The sequence below is a fragment of the Lithobates pipiens genome, unplaced genomic scaffold (genome assembly GCF_037356315.1).
Source record: "Lithobates pipiens isolate NorthernLeopardFrog02 unplaced genomic scaffold, aLitPip1_a1.2 Scaffold_27, whole genome shotgun sequence".
In the NCBI taxonomy this organism is placed as follows: Eukaryota; Metazoa; Chordata; class Amphibia; order Anura; family Ranidae; genus Lithobates; species Lithobates pipiens.
In genome coordinates, this window is record NW_027507788.1 from 221,168,751 (window position 1) to 221,186,449 (window position 17,699).

Consider the following 17,699-nt stretch of genomic DNA (forward strand, 5'->3'; position numbering starts at 1 on the left):
ACAGTTTACTGAAGACAAGCAGACTAAGGACATGGATTACTGAAACCATGTCCTGTGGTCTGATGAGACCAAGATAAACGTATTTGGTTCAGATGGTGTCAAGTGCAACCAGGTGAGGAGGACAAAGACAAGTGTGTCTTGTCTACAATCAAGCATGGTGGTGGGAGTGTCATGGTCTGGGGCTGCATGAGTGCTGCCGGCACTGGGGAGCTACAGATCATTGAGGGAACCATGAATGCCAATATGTACTGTGACATACTGAAGCAGAGCATGATCCCTCCCTTCAGAGACTGGGCCGCAGGGCAGTATTCCAACATGATAACCACCCCAAACACATCTCCAAGATGACCACTGCCTTGCTAAAGAAGCTGAGGGTAAAGGTGATGGACTGGCCAAGCATGTCTCCAGACCTAAACCCCATTGAGCATCTGTGGGACATCCTCAAACGGAAGGTGGAGGAGCGCAAGGTCTCCAACATCCACCAGCTCCGTGATGTCATCATGGGGGAGGGGAAGAGGACTCCGGTGGCAACCTGTGAAGCTCTGTTGACCTCCATGCCCAAGAGGGTGAAGGCAGTGCTGGAAAATAATGGTGGCCACACAAAATATTGACACTTTGGGCCCAATTTGAAGATTTTCACTTAGGGGTGTACTGACTTTTGTTGCCAGCGGTTTAGACATTAATGGCTGTGTTGAGTTATTTTGAGGGGGACAGCAAATTTACACTGTTATACAAGCTGTACACTCACTACTTTACATTGTAGACAAGTGTCATTTCTTCAGTGTTGTCACATGAAAAGATAGAAGAAAAGATTTACTAAAATGGGAGGGGTGTACTCACTTTTCTGAGATACTGTATATAATGTTTGGGGGTTGGGTGTAATTTTACAGCAAAAAATGTAGAAGAGAAATGTCAGAATTGGCCCGGTTGAGAAGTAGTTACTGTTGTGATTCTGATTTTATGTAATCTATACATTGTTATCTTTTTAACTTAATTTGTTCATTTTTTGGTACCTCAAAAGTTTCATGATAAAATTTTGTTTGTTTATAAATAAATATGGTGGGGACAATGGTACCCTGATGCTGTTCAACGAGTTTTATGTTAGTAGGGTAGAAGCTGCATTATATTATATTCTTGGTGTTGGATTTAATACTGCTTTAATTATTTATTTTACTCAAATCTAAGAATTGAAATAATAAAAAAGTATATATATATATATATATATATATATAGATATAGATATATATATATATAGATATATATATATATATTTATGGTGTAGAGCCCTCTGACCGATACGGATAAGGATGAAAGACAAGGATAACATAAACTCGCTTACTTGAAATGGACCTGAAAGTGTGCTCTGGTCTAACGTACGGTATACCAAAATAAGGGGGCATACCTTAAAATGAAATGAATATGAAATGGGTGAAATGAGTACTCATATGAGGAATGTGCTAGAGTAAAGGCCTGATAAAGGGGCGGGTGGGTGGGTATCGCGCACCGGAACCGACGAGGAAGGATGGGCGAACGGCTGATTATATACCACCGGGCTCCACCCATAATTTCAGGCCACCATACTGGCCTTTCTATTTATGGTGTAGAGCCCTCTGACCGATACGGATAAGGATGAAAGACAAGGATAACATAAACTCGCTTACTTGAAATGGACCTGAAAGTGTGCCCTGGTCTAACGTACGGTATACCAAAATAAGGGGGCAAAACACTCAGGTAGGGGAAGCATTTTATTGAACCAAGACTGTTACTGGGTAAGTTTGACAAAGGCCTGGGCCATCTCAATCTGCGGATTGGGTACGTAACGTGCAAAACAGGAGGACTTCCATCTACCCAACTTTTTGATAACATGGACCGGGACCCCTTGGCGGGAGGCCGTTGAAGCTGCCCCGATGCGAAATGAATGTCCTGAGTAGTGCGCAGGATTGAGGTGAAGGATGCCCAGGAGTATCCTGACATGCTCCATGAACTGGGCTGCGTTGAGAGGTTTTGAGTGAAAGGGTAGAAGTGGGCCAGTCCCTGGTTGATCAGCCAAAAGGGTCAACAAGCGGGAGAGGACAGTAACCGGACACCAGCGGTTGTAGGTCTTATAGAAATGTATGTCCGTACCTGGGCCAAGCTGCTGTGTCTTGGAAACCGCTAAGTGCAAGATGAAATGGTCCTCGAACCTGACTAGATGATGCTTGCACAGCATACGTGCCGAGGGGCTACTGCAGGTAAACTCGCCTGGCCGCAGGAAGCCGTAGAAGGCCAGATGTATGGCTGCTTGCAGGACGACACTGACATGGAGACCGAAAGGTGAAGAGGCCAAAATGTCTGACATGTCCCTGAACACTTCGCCTGTGATAGGCAGCCGTTTGATGCTGGAAACTGGCCGACGTTTCTGAATGCCGCGCATGAGAGCCCGGACGGCGTGAAAGGTAAATAAGGAGGGCTTGGTAGGGTCCTGGAGGGACGTGAAGTGTTGTACCCCGGCCAAGTACAACCGGATTGTGTTGAAGGATAATGCCAAGTCCGAATGGCAGTAGGAAAGGAAGGCAAGGACTTGTTTGACCCGGGAGGACTCTGTATTGTGAGATGATGCGAAGCGACTAAAGGCCCTCCAGGCCGACTGATAGGCCTTGCGGGTATTGTCTGAGAGGGAGTGATCGATGAGTTGAGTTGCTGCTGACAAGTGTGGGGCTAATCCAAGATCAGTTGAGACCAGTCCGGGATAGCTGCTGATGTTGGTTCGGCTCCGGGTACCTGATCAAAAAATGAAACAAAGTTAAAGCGGGAGAGAGCATCCGCCGCCTGATTAAATTTGCCGGGAACAAACGAACAATGAAGGTTGAACTGAAACAATAATGAGAGCTGGGTCAGTCGCCGCAGGAAGGACATAATCTGTAGAGACCTGGACCTGCCTTTATTAACAATCTCCGCAGTGGCCAGGTTATCTGTAGAAAAGACCACCGTCTGGCCCGACCAGCTGCGGCCCCAGGTGTGTGCAGCGGCTACAATGGGATATAGCTCAAACAGGGAGGACGTCTCAGTGAAGCCAGGAATAGCCAGTATCTGTGGAGGCCAGGGGGCTGCGAGCCAGAGGTTGCCAAAGATCGCCGCAAAGCCCGTGGAGGCCGCCGCGTCGGTCACCACCCGAGGTGAAAGGGCGGACACGGAGGGGACGAACAGGGACACTCCGTTCCAAGAAGATAGGAATTCCTCCCACATGGCTAGGTCTGCCATAGCCGCGGAATCCAGGCTGAGTACTTGCTCCGGGTCCTGAGAGTGGGATAACAAGGCTAACAGGCGTGACACGAATGAGCGCCCCTGGGGGATGATGCGCATAGCAAAATTAAGCATACCAAGAAGGGACTGAAGTTGTCTCTTGGTACAAGTTCTGGCATGAGTGAAGTCCCTCAGGACCGTCCTGATGCGGGTCAGTTTATCCGGGGGAAGGCTGGCCTGCATAGTGTTAGTGTCTAGGCTGACCCCGAGGAAGGTGATAGCCTGCGACGGACCCTCCACCTTGTGCTCGGCGATGGGGACATTAAGATTATTGAAGACTACCCTCAACTTACCCAGATCTCGTGGAGGAGAGCCGGGTGGCTCTATCAGCAGGAAGTCATCCAGATAATGAATGACTTCCTGACACTGGGCTACGTGTAACAAGATCCAAGCAAGAGCCTGCGCGAAGGTGTCGAAGAGCCAAGGACTACTCTTGGACCCGAACGTGAGTTTAGTGGCAAAGTAGTACCGCTGCCTCCACTTGATTCCATGCCAGCACCAGAGGGACGGATGGATGGGAAGAAGTTTAAAAGCGTTTGAGATGTCGGCCTTGGAAAGCCAGGTACCTGTGCCTGTTTTAAGAATGGCCTGGATGGCCATGTCTACCGATGCATATTTAAGGGAGAACTCCTCAGAGGGAATAAGAGAATTGAGGCTGGGAACCGTGGAGGAATGAGGCGCTGACAAATCATAAACCAATCTGAGTTTATTAGAGAACTTGCCCTTGACAAGCCCAATAGGGCTGACTCGCCAGGTGCTGAAAGGGGGCTGTTCAAAAGGGCCGATGACAAAGTCCTGATCTAGCTCAGATTGCAGCAGTTGGTCGATGGCTTGTTCATCCGTGGCTGCTGACCGTAGGTTCTGGCATTCGTGCGTGAAGTGAGGGAGAGAGATAAGTCCAGTGTGAAAACCTTCTGTGAAGCCCTGGACGAGGAAGGTGGACAGTGAGGGGGTAGGGTGACTGGAAAGGTAGACACTAAGCCATGCGACATTGAGCCGGCTCAGTCAGGACCTTTTGAGCTGCTTGACCTCCTGATGTTTGCTGACACCAAATGAGATGGGTACACTATTGGTGCACCTCCGGAGATACCTGCGGGAAGACTAACAACTGGCTGGGATGCTGGCACTGGCGGAGAAACAGAGGGGTGGGTCTCGAGGAGGGCCACTCGGCCCTGTAGATCGGACATCGAGGTTGTGAGGGACGACACCAGGGTGTGGAGCTGCGAGATAGAGGAGGCGATGGAGCCCAATGAGGCCTGCTGAGCCGAAGCCTCCACCACCGCGGGGGGAGGAAACAGGAGCCGGAAAAGCTCTGCCTTTCTGGCTGTTGCTGGAAAGGGGACGCCCCTGCGTCTCAGCTCGGCTGTCAGCCTGGGAATGGTCCATGCTCTGAAGGCCCTTTGACTGCCATTTTCTGAAACGGGTGGAGACAATGGAGCCGTGAGGTCCTCGCTGTCAGCCTGGGACATGGTAACAGAACGTGGGTCTGATGAGGCTATGCCCTCTGATCTGGGTTTTCTCCTAAAACGGACCTACAAGGGGTGACATGGATTATAACTGGTTGGAGACTCCTACAGAAATACCTGTTTTAAGGAAGGATGCTTTGCTGAAGGGCGTTTTCCCCCTAGATGATTTATGCTTACCGAAGGAGGCACCGTCCGACCAGGTGCAGGCTGGACCTACTGAACTCGACTGACCTGAGGAGATGAAGGTGAAGTTTTTTGTTTGAGACTCGCACCTGATGAAGGCTAGCTAACAGTGGAGGTGAGACTTCAGACATGAGATGAAAATGACACAAATGAAAGAAACAGATGAAATTTCTCTTCTCTTCCCCCCTACCCCCTTTTATTATATATCTATTTTCCCCCCCCTTTTTTTTTTTTTTTTCCCTTTTATCGTGAAATGAGGCTGACGAGCAAGGGCCCCCCGATAAGAATCCAACATTGAAGAATCAACTGGACTAGAAGCGGGAAGCGATACTAGACCGTGAAATGAGTAAATCTGCCATGACAGAGATCTGAATCGCCATGCCACAAACTTGCGACCGAGCACGAAACGGAAACTGGAGCATGTACTGAAATGAGGCCATTCCTGGGGCACGCCGGGACGAATTGGACCGTGAATGTGATTTATTCGTACCGGAACGTGATAGGTGAAATGAAATGAAACCCATGACAAAGACTGGAATCAGAAGACGAGCCCATGCACCTAACAGATGAATCCTGTCTTTGGAGCATGTACTGAAATGAGGCGTAGCAGCTGGGCACACCGGGACGAATCGGTGCATCCAATAAATGCAACAAGATTCGAATCGGAGCGTAATAAGTGACAGAAATGATATCCCATGACAGAGACAGGAATCAACGACTGGACTGATGGTAGCAACAAAGAATCCGTCTCTGGCGCATGTACTGAAATGAGGCGTAGCAGCTGGGCACACCAGAATGAATCGGTGCATAACAATATGTGACAGGATTCGAATTGGAGTGTAATAAGTGACAGAAATGATGTCCCATGACAGAGACAGGATTCAAGGACTGATCTGTAGGTTTACCACAGAATCCGTCTCTGGAGCATGTACCGAAATGAGGCGTAGCAGCTGGGCGCACCAGGACGAATCGGTGCATAGAGGAATGCGACAAGACTCGATTTGGAGCGTAATAAGTGACAGAAATGGTATGCCATGACAAAGACAAGAATCAGGGACCGTGCGTGATCCTGCGAGTGATTCAGTCTCTGGAGCATGTACAGAAATGAGGCCGAACCCTGGGGCACTTCAAAGCGAATCGGTGCACCGGAGGTGCGACAGGATTCGCGCCGGAGCGCGACTAGTGACAGAAATGATTTTGAAACAGTAGAAATGACTGGGACTGAAATGAATGAAACGAGATGAAAATGAGACACATAACACAATTGCATGAATGAAGAGACATATTCGAACTGGAGTAGACCAAGCGAAACGTGCGGACTGTTTGCCTTGTCGTAACAAGCAGTCGGCTGTGAGTCGAACGATTCGACCGCTACAAATAGAAATGCTCGGGCAGTCGAACGGTTTCGACTGCCGTACCTGCGAATGAATCGCCTGACGTGGCGTAATCGAACGTGTCGAACGATGACAACGACTACATCGAAAGTAGAACATAGTGACATGCGTACGAGGCCACCGAAAACATTCGATATGAAAGAATCGAGCGGCTCGTGAGTATAAGCATGATGACGGTACATCGAAAACATAATGAAAAGAGGGTGCCGAAGCCCTACCTGCGACAGCCGGCCCGAGGCGTAGCGACAAATTCGACGGGTACGACGACACTCCGACGGCGAAACCTACGGATGCTGATGGATGAGAGACGGTTTGTCAAAAAATTGGAGACGAATAACGCGGGAGCTGACGAACAGGCTCACTGCGTCTGGTCTGGATAGTCGGCCCTTGATATCTGACGTATCAGGTATCGCGCACCGGAACCGACGAGGAAGGATGGGCGAACGGCTGATTATATACCACCGGGCTCCACCCATAATTTCAGGCCACCATACTGGCCTTTCTATATATATATATATATATATATATATATATATATATATATATATTTGCTCTCTCTCGCTCTCTGAAAGATGATGGTTGTATCTGCTGTACTTCCTCTTTAGATGTGCATATTAAAAAAGAATTAATAATAATGAATTAATAATAATTTAAAAAAAATATTTTCTTGTATAAATAAATCTAAAACAAAAACAATAAAAATAATCCTGACCTCAACCCATTATAGTTTCTCTGTAAAATAAAAAAAAAGTCTATATCGCTATAATAACTGTACAGACCCCAGACACAGATAATTCTGCATTTTTATCTTATTTAGAAGGGAATTTAAATAACCTGAAAATCCATTTTTACTTTTATTCATCTGGTAGAATCTCTTTTCAGAATGTTTTTTTTTTCTTTCTCAGTGATAATAGGGCCGTCTCTGGAAATGTTTTTACAGATATACGAAGCAGACCCGAAGTTCCCCCAGCAGCGTTATTAGAATTCCGAACCGCTCCTCTGTTTCCAGCAGATTATATCAGCGATGAGGCGGTGTATAATGGCATGTGGCACTAGAGGAGGAAATGAGATATGCCACCTCTTGTTCATCCAACGTACTTACATGGGCTGCCAATAGATGAACCATTGAAAAAAATAAAAAATGAGAAAAGCCGGAGAGTCAATTTTCAGATGAGCTATTTATGGACTTTTATTGTTGCTTAAGAAGTTCTGCATTTTTAAATGAGAATGTAGAATCTACAAAATGTATCGGAGACTCCGAATTATTTTGTAATTCCTCTTCTACAAACGGATTACTGGCGATTTGCATGCCACTGAAAATCTAGTTGAGGGGCGATTCATGAGCTCAGTGATAAGGAGAGAAATAACTGACTGTACCTGCCTCGTTTTACTCCCTTCATGACCAGGAAATTTTTTACTATTCAGCACTACGCTAATTTAACTGGTAAATGCGCAGTCATGCAACACTGTACTCAAATGTAATTTATAAAAAAAAATTCACACAAATAGAGCTTTCTTTTGGTGGTATTAAATCACCTCTGTTTTTTTTTAAATGCTTTTATTATTGTGATTGTGTAGGTAGATTATACAATTGAAACGGAACAAATTAATAATAAGTAATAATAAAATTATTTTATTATTATTATTGTTATTTATTATTATTAATTTGTTGGGTTCCATTTGTGTAGATACGGCATCCATTATTTCAGATAATTTGTAACTTCGGATTAATCCGTATATGTATAGCTCAGCAGGGTAAACAGCTCAGCCTCACAGATCAGGGTATATAGCTCAGCATTACAGATCAGGGTATATAGCTCAGCATTACAGATTAGGGTATACAGCTCAGCATTACAGATTAGGGTATACAGCTCAGCCTCATAGATCAGGGTATATAGCTCAGCATCGCAATGATTTGTGAGGCTGAGTTATATACCCTGACCTGTAATGCTGAGCTGTATATCCTAATCTGTAATGCTGCGCTATAGACCCTGCTCTGTAATGCTGAGCTGTAAATTGTTACTTAGTTCTTTGATATTACTAAGTCAATATGTCCCTTTTTTTGCTATGATGCATTTACTCTATATGCATTCATGAGATGTTTCTTACTCTATTTTGTTATTTCAGCATATAAAAGAGTCACACCATTAATCTCCTGAAGAAACTGTAGCGAGTGAAACATGTCGAGAGTGGCAGTGCCTTATGTACACATGTTTGAATAATCTATTTATCCTCTGTTGTGGATGTATTATGGTTTTTTTCTTTCTCATGTTTTTACCATTTTGTAATAAAAATATTATATTTTTATATTATTTTTGCCGTTTTGACCTTTAGTGCTCATGCACACGGACATTTTAAAAAACTGGCTGCAAAGCTAGCTCCGACGCCTGGAAAAAATCGGCGTTAAAAACCCGTTTTCCCGCGATTCGCGTTTTTACAGCTCTAGCTCAGCGCCAGGGAACGCACTGGTCCTGGGTTTTTTTTACAGCTTAAAAACGCCTATGCCATTTGCAGCTCAAAAACGCCTAGGTGGGCATGAAGCCATAGACTAACATGGACAGGCCTTTTTAAGCTGCAAAAAACGCTCAAAAAAGCGGCTGTCAAAACGTCCGTGTGCATGAGGCCTTACAGTTGACACTGTTAAAAGTTCAGAGGTCTGTTACCTCTCAGCCCTGTGCTGAGCTGTATACTCTGTCCTGTGATCCTGGGGCTGTATACTCCTGACACTATGGGTGGAAGCAAGTGTGGAAAGGAGTGGGTGGATTCTATAAGGGATAGGGCTTATGAGAAGTGGGAGTGGTCAGAAAAGGGCAGAGTATGGCAGCCCCCATCCTAAAACTTCACCAGCCGCCACTGCCTGTGGATGCTCCAATGGGCTTTGATAGGAGCTTACATGGGGTTGAGGACCCTCTTCCCATCCCCATGTGACAGTGGTCAGCCAATCACCAAGTGGAGTGAATCACATGTTCCTTTATTTCTAAAAAGCATAACGGAGGAGCAAAAGAAAGGGGAGTATGTCCTACTGGTTGTAAGAAACTTGAAAATGTACCCCGTGTTTATTACATCTATGTAGTGCTGATATGATATCAAGGTCAGGGGTCAGGCTCGGAGACCAGTAGCTATAGCAGTAGAGAAGCTCCCACTGGCCAGCTGGATAGATACACAAGCGAGTAACCCTGGCAGATGGCAGGAGCTCACCCGAGTTGCGGGGTCTAAGCGCTTTAATAGTAATTTGCGATAACGAGCACAGGGATTTTAGATTACCTGTTACAAAATAAAAAAAATGTAAAGGCACAACATAAAAAATAAAAAAAAACACCCACCCCATATGCCCGCACCCCCCTATTGATACTTTCTTCACACCCCTTAGGGACCCAAATGCTCCGATATGCAAAAAGTGACTTTGGGAAGCAAAGTCATGGGCTGGACATTCACATACTTATATTGGCTGCAGCATATTTTATTCTTGTGGCTCTGAAAACAACTGTACTGATCCATAACAGACCAACCATAGTAGAACAACCATGGCAAATCAACCACAACAGACCAATCACGGCAGACCAACCATACTAGACCAACCATGGCAGACCAACCATGCAGATCAACCATAACAGACCAATTGTGGAAGACCATCCATAACAGAACAACCATAGCATACCAACCATGATAGACCAACCATGGCAGATCAACCAGAACAAACCAGCCATATCAGATCAATCATGGCAGACCAACCATAGCAGACCAACAATACCATATCATCCATAGCATACCAACCATAGCAGATCAACCATACAGACCAATTATGGCATACCAACCATGGGAGACCATTCATTTCAGACCAATCATACCATACCAACCATGGCAGACCAGCCAGAGCAGACTAGCCATGAAATACCAACCATAGCAAACCAATCATAGCATAGCAATCATGGCAGACCAACCATAGCAGACCAAACAAAGCAGACCAGCCATAGCAGATCAACCATACTAGACCAACCATGGCAGACCAACCATGCAGATCAACCATAACAGACCAATTGTGGAAGACCATCCATAACAGAACAACCATAGCATACCAACCATGATAGACCAACCATGGCAGATCAACCAGAACAAACCAGCCATATCAGATCAATCATGGCAGACCAACCATAGCAGACCAACAATACCATATCATCCATAGCATACCAACCATAGCAGATCAACCATACAGACCAATTATTGCAAACCAGCCATAGCAGACCAACCATGGCAGACCAACCATAGCAGACCAAACATAGCAGACCAGCCAGAGCAGACTAGCCATGAAATACCAACCATAGCAAACCAATCATAGCATAGCAATCATGGCAGACCAACCATAGCAGACCAAACAAAGCAGACCAGCCATAGCAGATCAATCATAGCATACCAACCATAGCAGACCAATCATAGCATACCAACCATAGCAGACCAATCATAGCATAGTAACCATAGCAGACCAACCATACCATAGCAACCATGGCAGACCAATCATATCAGACCAACCATGGCAGACCAACCATAGTAGACCAAACACAGCAGACCAAACACAGCAGACCAGCCGCAGCAGACCAGCCATAGAATCAGGGCCGTTTTTAAGGCAGGGCAAAAGGGGCAGCTGCCTGGGCCCTGTCATTGTTGTGGGGCCCAAAGCAGCTGTCTCATACTTGCCAACTGTCCTGGTTTAAATTCCCTCATCCCTTGAGGTTTTAGTCCTGTGCTGTGTCCTAATATCTCAGTGTAAAGTGCTGCTACTAATGCTGCCCAGCTCTGCCCTATTGTTTTGTACAGATGACTCACCTGCAGACCCTGTGTTTACATGTAAATAACCAGCATTCATATGTAAATAGTGGCATCATTCATATGTAAATAGCGGCAGCCAGGTGGCACTGAAATGTATACTGTATCATGCCCCCCCTGAATTCATATCCACAGTAATCTCTAACAACCAATCAACAAGCAGAAATCATGTGTTTTAACCTCTAACAACTAATCAGTGAGCCGTAATGTGTGCTGTAACCTCTAGCAACCAATCTGTGAGCGGTAATGATACACTGTAACCTCTAGCAACCAGTCCGTGAGTGGTAATGAAACACTGTAACCTCTGGCAACCAGTCAGTGAGTGGTAATAAAACACTGTAACCTCTGGCAACCAGTCAGTGAGCGGTAATGATACACTGTAACCTCTGGCAACCAGTCAGTGAGCGGTAGTGATACACTGTAACCTCTAGCAGACAGTAAGTGGTAATGATACACTGTAACCTCTGGCAACCAATCGCAATCACTGCCTGATCTGATTCAGTAAACTGATTTTTATCCTAGCTGCTATTTATTGTATGTCTCAGAGCAGGGGGAGAGCGAAACTGCATCGGGGGCCCCCCCCCAAGATACGTTTTGCCCAGGGTCCAATCAATATTAAAGACGGCCCTGCATTGAATAGCAACTATAGCAGACCAATAATAGCATAGCAAACCATAGCGGGTTTAATTATCCAGCTGGGACAAAGATTCAATTTTTTTAATTATTTTATGGCTCGATAATCTGCACACCTGTAGCCAATCAGAGCGTTAGATGCATTGCTTTAAATACCAGGTAATGTATCTGGATGTTCACACCACCAGGTTCAGTTGTGTTATACTTTATTGCATTGCCGTTAAAGGTAAAAAAAAGTTGTTGTTTTTTTGTTTGTTTTTTTTTTATTTTTTTATCCCAGCTTTCTATGAATGAACAAATCTGAGTCATAAAAAATTATCCAAAACCATTGAGAGAGCTTTTCACATCTTAATGGCATTTCCTGCTCTTTTTTCTGGATTGTTCTTGATGTAGTTTGTTTGCCCGCTCATTTATCACATTGCTTTGCTTTCTGTCTCTGCCTCTCTGTACAGGTCTTGCGGTCCACCAGATAATCACCATCACTGTCTCCCTAATCATGGTCATTGCAGCATTGATAACAACTCTCGTCCTGAAAAATTGGTAAGGATCCCTCCTAATCATTTTATTCCTGATGGCTTTTCTGACAGTTGACATGATGGTGGTTGTTACTATTTTGTACATCATTTTATAGAATGATATCGGCTTTATCAATCGAAGGTTACAATAAGTTGTTTTGAAGAAAAGAGCGTGCTCCTTAGATACAGGGGGGGGGGGGGGGGGGGGGTCATTGAACAGTCTGCTTATTAGACATGTGCAATTTGTTTCTTCCAAATTCGTTTTTTAATGAATTTTAACAAATTCATCAATTCGGAAATATCCGAATTATGAAAACCTGTTTAACTAATTTCTCAGAATATTCGTAAATGAATAAATACGGAAATTTAAAAATTCGGAAATTCGAAAATTCGGAATTCAAAAATCCGAAAACCTGAAAATGGGAAAATCTGAAATAATAACTAACTAATAATAACTTAAAGCGGAAGTAAACCCATCCATAAAACAGTTTAATTTATGGCACGTGCCGGAAATGTAACAATCCCATTGGTTGTGCTCTCGACCAAACTGTCCAATGGCTGGTGTCATAACTGATCACATGTGCAGCATCATGGCAATTGTAGATTAAACAGGGGCAAAGATGGCAGCTTCCTTGGCTGAAAATTATAAGGGGTTGTTTACTTCCACATTAACTATTACTAACTATTAAATTATAGGTATTGGAATTCCCTTTAAAATTTGGCTGTAACAAATAGACTTGTGCACAACGGAAAATTTTGTTTTGTTTCGGTTCGTTGTCATTCGTAAAATACATCATTTCGTTCTGTTATATTCGTTATGTTGCCTTAATACGTTTTCGGATAATTCATTATTATTCGTAGAGTGTCGAATTCATTTGTTCGTATTCGTTGAAATTCGCTATTTATGTATGTATAGACATTCGTGATAATGATTCGTAGTTTGGAAAGTCGTTTGTTTATTGAATCTTTTAACACACACAATGACAACGTCTCTTCTCCTCGGCTCAAATACAATACAACACCCTTCTCACTCAGTTCTCAGGAATGCACTTTGCCAGTAATCCAACCTCCGGCACAAAATTAATTAGCTGATTGGACTATAAGATTTACTTTGAACTGACCTTTTGTTTCATTCGATCTTTAGAGAATTACCGAATTCATTCGAATTCATTCGAATTCATTAATTATATTTCTTTCGTATTCGTTGTTATTCGTTATTTTTTTATTCGGACATTCGGATGCATCCGAATGTCCGAAAGATGCAAAATTCGGCCGAATTCCGATTCGTTACGAAACTAATTGCAAAAGCCTAGTAACAAATACGAGAGAAGAGAAACAGGTGCCTCCAGTTTTGAACTGTAACATTTTAATATCATACAGGTGCAATATCCACTTACACAGACGTTTTGAAGGTAAGGCACATGTCCATCTACACTGGCGTGGCGTCCGTCCCATTTTCACAGCTAACTTAGCCTGGAGGAGGGGTATCCTGACCAGCAGGATGTCCGCAGCCGGGGAGGTAGAAACCGAGGCTTGGATTGCGGCTGGTGGTCGATAGTTAGGGATGGAACTTGGCGTCGGGCATCATGACTTCACTGGTGGGTCGGCAGCTTGAGAAAAAGAGCTTGCCCCATGTCCAATTGGCCAGTGCGCATGCTCCAAAAAAAACATTGTTGCACGCTACTAGTGACGTCATCCTGCCCGACACCGCGTTCCAGCCCCCCCTAATGGGCAGTCCTGCTTAGCGCTCTCTCGGGTCCGGTAGACCTGTCAAAGATCCCTGTGGTATATCTGCACACGGGCCAAGAAATTAATTCAAGATATAGTTTCATAGTTTGTAAGGTTGAATAAAGACACCAGTCCATCCAGTTCAACCTGAGTGAGTGTCTACAATTGTCCCTATCCCTGTACTTTGCACACTCACATTGGCCCCTACCTTCAAGGAGCCCACACTCAAAGATCCCCATTCATATACTGGGGCCAATTTTGGACAGAAGCCAATTAACCTACCTGCGTGTCTTTGGAGTGTGGGAGGAAACCGGAGTACCCGGAGGAAACCCATGCAGGCACAGGGAGATCATGCAAACTCCAGGCAGGTAGTGTCGTGGTTGGGATTCGAACCAGTGACCCTTCTTACTGCTAGGTGAAAGTGCTAACCACTACACCACTGTGCTGCCCCAACACCACTGTGCTGCCCCAGATGTACCAGAAAGGAGCGGAGTAGGGAGAACTTTCCAGACAAGCAGGAAAATGAAACACGTGCCATTTCTGGGCATGGGTGAGAACCTGCGATCTGCCATCCAGGACGAGTAACCTAGAAATCCCACGGGGCAGCAAGCAGGACCGCAGAAAGGCCATAACAGATCCCAGAGGAGCGTGCAGCATTCTGTGCATGGTCAAGGCAGGGCCAGTGCTAGACTATTTTGTACCTAGGCAAGACCAGCTTTTTCCTTTTTAAAGTAATACATGGCGGTTAAGGAGCAGGCGGCAGCCGCGTCCTTAACAACCAATAAGTCATCAGCTGTTAGCAGGGTTCTCCGCTGACAGCTGAATCTAAAAAAAGAATTGCTGGCATTAAAAATATCACAGAAAAATGGTGTGGGTTCCTCTCAAAATCCATTCTAGACCCAAAGGGCCTTGTATGGATTGGGAGGGACCCCACACCATGCCAAAATTGAAAAAAATAAAATGGCTTGCGGTCTCTCAAATCCAAACGAGACCCTTATCCAAGCATGCAGCCCGGCAGGTCAGGAAAGGTGGGGGGATGAGTAACCATGAACCATGCCAGGCCACTAACCCTCAACCTGGGGGGGGGGGGGGGCGTGACCCCGTCCCCTTACTGGTTGTTAGGGACGCTGGCTGCCACCAACATTAAATTAACGCAAAGTGTTCCTGTACTAAAATACCGCATCAGAATGCTTTGTGAATTGAGCCCTGTGTGGGGAAGCCAGCGGAGGGTTAGGAAGCTGGTGGACAGTAGGGAAACCAGTGGCCGTGGCCGTGGCTGAGCCCTAGGCGGCTGCCTATTTCACCTAGTGGCAGCGGCTGCCCTGGGCCCAGGTATGTCATCTTCACCTAGGTGTGAATGACGGATTTGAACTTTAGGGGGAAAAAGTAGTTCTGCAATTCATTTGTAGGGAGGGAAAAACAATAATAAAAAAGGGTAATTGCCCATTTTACTGCATTAATGCTTACATTTAAATTGACCTTCATTTGTTGCAACTATGAGCTTACACAACACTCAAGAGTCTTTCTCTGCCCTCAGGTGACAGCGTTTGGGGGCCGAAAAAGCAAATCAGCATGGGCTGGCGCTGCCGCGCTGGATTAAAGTGAATTAATCACATGGTTCCCTATACCTGGAATTACTGGGCATGTTACCAGAAAGGGGGAGGAGTGATTGGAAATGAAGTATAGGAAGCTATGGAGGCCACCATTATGGTCAACCCTTTGGTTTGTCCTCCTTGGGAAGAGGATGGGTTCGCTATAGGGACACTAACACAGCCCATAGGGGCACTTACACAGCCCATAGGGGCACTTACACAGCCCATATAGTGGTGTTTTTACCAGTCATGCGTTTAAAGGGTCAGGCAAGGTAAGTATAGTCATACTTGAGTGCATACTTTGTTATCTTCCATCAGAAACAATATGATTCATTTCTGTTGGCATTCTTCTTATTTTAAGCCCTCATGAGATTTTTTTTTTTTTTTTTTTTAATTCAAGTTTTTTTTGTTCTTAAGAAGAAAAAGAAGAATTGATGGCAAGTTATTCATCAGTGCATGCAAATGCATATGGGATTTCATTTTCTCTAATCCATATTTCTTTTTCTTCCCTATTTACGCATCCTTAAATAGACCCTTTGATTTTGCAAAAAAAAAAAAATACTGCAGGGAAAAATAAATTATATTTTCCTCAACAGTGTTCTCAAAGACTACCTGTGGAGCTTTTTATTGGAAATTGCGGTATGTCTGCAAACATGAAAAAAACACAACGTTACAGTAATTACAGAGCGTGGTTGGCTTGTGGTATCTGGAAGGCTTAAAGAGTTCTGTTAATAACAATAAAAAGAAAAGCAAAAGTCAATGTGGACCTTGAAGAGCGTTCACACGAGAGGCTGACTTAACAAGATCTTCTAATAAATGATATAAAAATGTTAAACTCAGAAATAAATGTGTGTATATACAGTATATATACTGTATATGGGGTGGTGGGGGGGGGGGGGGGTTAATGATTTGTTCCCCTGTAGATTGTGTAAGTCAAAGAAATGAAGGGTCTCTAATTTTTATCATAGGTGTATTTTATATGATAGAGACAAAATATCAACCAAAAATCCAGAAAAAACATCATACAAATGTTATAAATTGAGTTGCCATTCAGTAAGTAAAACCCTGTTAGCCCTTGTACACACGGTCAGAGAATCCATCAGAATGTGTCCTATCGGACTGTGTTAATGTGTGTGGTATGCATCGGACTGTTTCCGTCGGAATATCCGTCGGACCAAATTTTACAACATGTTGGAAATATTTTCCAACCAACTGGTCCGATAGGACATACTCCGATCATGTGTAGAGAATTCCGATCGGACAAAGTGCCACGCATGCTCAGATCAAATTCCTACATCAAAGCTATTGGCTACTAGCCTGAACGTAGTCCCATCGTAACGAAATTACGTCATCACGCTCTGAAAGATCGGATTTTTCGACAACTTTGTCCGACCGTGTGTATGCAACAGTTTCGGACAAGATCCGACGGACAAAATCCGACGGATTTGGTTGTCGAAATGTCCGACCGTGTGTACAAGGGCTTAGACCAGGAATAGTATTTCCATGAATCTTCCAGGACAGCTACTTGAGAGATGATTGGCTCCACCCTCTACAGGAAACACAAATCAGACACAATTGCAAAGGCCCCTCCCTTTCCTCTGACCCTCAGAAAATCAAGTAAACCTCCACCAAAAGTGCCCTCGGCACAGAAACTCACTAAAACACCACTGCCAGGTAAACAAAAGGAGACCAGTGAATACAGAATAAGGTGGGAATATAGACGCTGTCCTGGAAGATTCATAGAAAAACTGTTATGTGTAAGTCTAATGGGGGTTTCCCCCCTCATCTTCCAGGACTTGAGAGGCTAAGCAAGATTCTATACCTTAGTGAGGGACAACAGCCTGAAGCGCTTTACTACCAAAGGAGAGATCTTGGCTGGAGAGCATCTGGACTCTATAATGCTTGATGAACGCATGAGAGGAGGACCAGACAGCATCTTTAGAAATTTCTTCCCATGATGCCCCTTCTCTTTCTGCCCATGAGGCGCCCAAAGATCTCATCGAGTGAGCTCTAACTCTGGAAGGAGGGATGTGCCCTGACGCTCTGTAAGCTTCACAAATTGCTTCCCTAATTCTCTGGAAATTT

The 17,699-nt window shown here is 44.7% G+C and overlaps 1 protein-coding gene across 4 annotated transcripts in view; it reads left to right on the forward strand.

The window, feature by feature from the left end:
• Window positions 1-17,699, forward strand: part of AJAP1 (adherens junctions associated protein 1) — a 456,256-nt gene that overhangs the window by 306,540 nt on the left and 132,017 nt on the right. For all 4 annotated transcript variants that reach the window (XM_077458283.1, XM_077458281.1, XM_077458280.1 and 1 more), the window contains one exon: window positions 12,232-12,319. In XM_077458283.1, coding sequence (XP_077314409.1) covers window positions 12,232-12,319 — 88 coding nt within the window. The remainder of the gene's footprint in view (window positions 1-12,231; window positions 12,320-17,699) is intronic.